This window comes from Microtus ochrogaster, chromosome X (genome assembly GCF_000317375.1).
Source record: "Microtus ochrogaster isolate Prairie Vole_2 chromosome X, MicOch1.0, whole genome shotgun sequence".
Classification (NCBI taxonomy): Eukaryota; Metazoa; Chordata; class Mammalia; order Rodentia; family Cricetidae; genus Microtus; species Microtus ochrogaster.
In genome coordinates this window covers 30,126,749-30,128,515 of record NC_022026.1, presented here as the reverse complement: position 1 = coordinate 30,128,515, position 1,767 = coordinate 30,126,749, and the positions used below count along the sequence as shown (strand labels likewise).

Sequence of the window (1,767 nt, the reverse complement as noted above, 5' to 3'; positions counted from 1 at the left end):
ATAGTGTGGTTGCTTTGGCTCATATAGCTCAGGGTACAGTTTTAAATACATGTAACATCACAGTATTATGCCTATATTCAGAATGTATTTTAAGGCACATGCCATGGTTTTATTTTTTTTTTATTTTTTTGCAGTTGAGAATAATTTTTTATTACTTTATAAATAATACCAATCAAAATTCCCATTTCTTCCCCTCCTCCCATTTCTGTCCGACTTTGCCACATATGTTCCCCTCCCACATGGCTCCAGTCCTAAGAGAGGGCAAGGTACCCTGCCCTGTGGGAAGTCAAAGGCCCTCCCTCCTTAGCAGGCTTAGGGAGTTATGCATCCATAGACAATAGGATCCCAAAATGCCAATAGGACCTGTAGTAGAGACAAATCCCAGTGCTATTGTCATTGCTCCCTCCTTCTGCCCGAACTGTCATCCACATTCAGAGGGTCAGGTTTGATCTCATGCTCATTCATTCCCAGACTAGCTGGAGTTGAACATGTCTTTAAGTATCTTTTGGCCATTTGAAATTCTTTTGTTGAGAATTGCCTGCTTAGTTCAGTACCCCATTTTAAATTGGGTTATTAAGAATTGTAATGTGTATTTTTTTCAGTTCTTTATATATTTTGGAGATCAGTCCTTTGACTGATGTGGGGTTGGTGAAGATCTTCTCCCATTCAGTAGGTTGCCTGTTTGTCTTAATTAATGTGTCCTTTGCTTTACAGAAGCTTCTCAGATTCAGAAGTTCCCATTTATTCATTGTTGCTCTTATTGTCTGTGCTATTGTGGTTACACATAGGAAATAGTCTTCTGTGCCCATTCATTGCAGGCTACTTCCCACTTTCTCACCTATCAGGTTCAGTTTAAATGAATCATATATGACATATGTATATGTGTTGTGACCTATATCCATCAGTATAGTTCTGGAGGCAAAATGATTACTTAAATACTCTCACAGGGAAAGTTATTTATTTCTGACAGGAATGCTCAATTAATCATGCCAACAGAACCTGACCTTTAGTCTAATCCTATTTGTTTAGAAATATGAGATCATACACCGTTCAAGAGCGTCAAAGTAGAAACACTGGACAGATGCACGTTGTTGTCATGCAAAAGCATTGATTGATTCCATGAAACTCCCTCTAACTAACTGTATAAAAGCTTTGTCAGTTCAGTTCCTTCACAACCAACATTCTACTTTGAGCATCTGCACAAGAGCAAAGGCAGACACCAGCATGGTAAAGTTTCTGCTGCTGGCTTTGGCATTTGGTCTGGCTCATGCTCATGCTGAGGTAAATTCATTTGGTCTGTACATTGGTTTGATGATCTTCAATAGCATATTTCTATAGATGTGATATGTCATTCAGTTTGTCTATATAAGTCCATATTCATACAGTTAACTTTCTGACTTTTGTAGAAGGAGCTGCGGGCCTGCTTTTCGTCCCGCTTGGCTCCCGCATGACTAGCTTTACACCAGAAATAACAACACACAAATTGTATTCTTTTAAACACTGATTGGCCCATTATATCTAGCCTCTTCTCAGCTAACTCTCGCACCTGGACTAGCCCATTTCTAATAATGTATGTAGTACCCCAAGGTGCGCTTACTGGGAAGATTCTCGTGTCTGCCCGGGAGGGGGGAACATGGCCTCTGAGCTCACTTCCTCTTCCTTCCAGAATTCCGTTCTGTTTACTCCTCCCACCTATGTTTTAACCTATCAGGGCCAAGCAGTTTCTTTATTACTTAACCAATGAAATCAACAGATTGATATATGACA

General features: G+C 39.9%; 1 protein-coding gene across 1 annotated transcript in view; it reads left to right on the top strand.

Annotated features, from left to right (window-relative positions):
* The first annotated feature begins 1,177 nt into the window (after nucleotides 1-1,177).
* The window catches only part of LOC101986295 (aphrodisin-like), a 7,052-nt gene continuing 6,462 nt past the window's right edge, over nucleotides 1,178-1,767 (top strand). Inside the window, exon 1 of the mRNA XM_005358654.2 lies at nucleotides 1,178-1,281. Coding sequence (XP_005358711.1) covers nucleotides 1,225-1,281 — 57 coding nt within the window. The 5' untranslated portion in view covers nucleotides 1,178-1,224. The remainder of the gene's footprint in view (nucleotides 1,282-1,767) is intronic.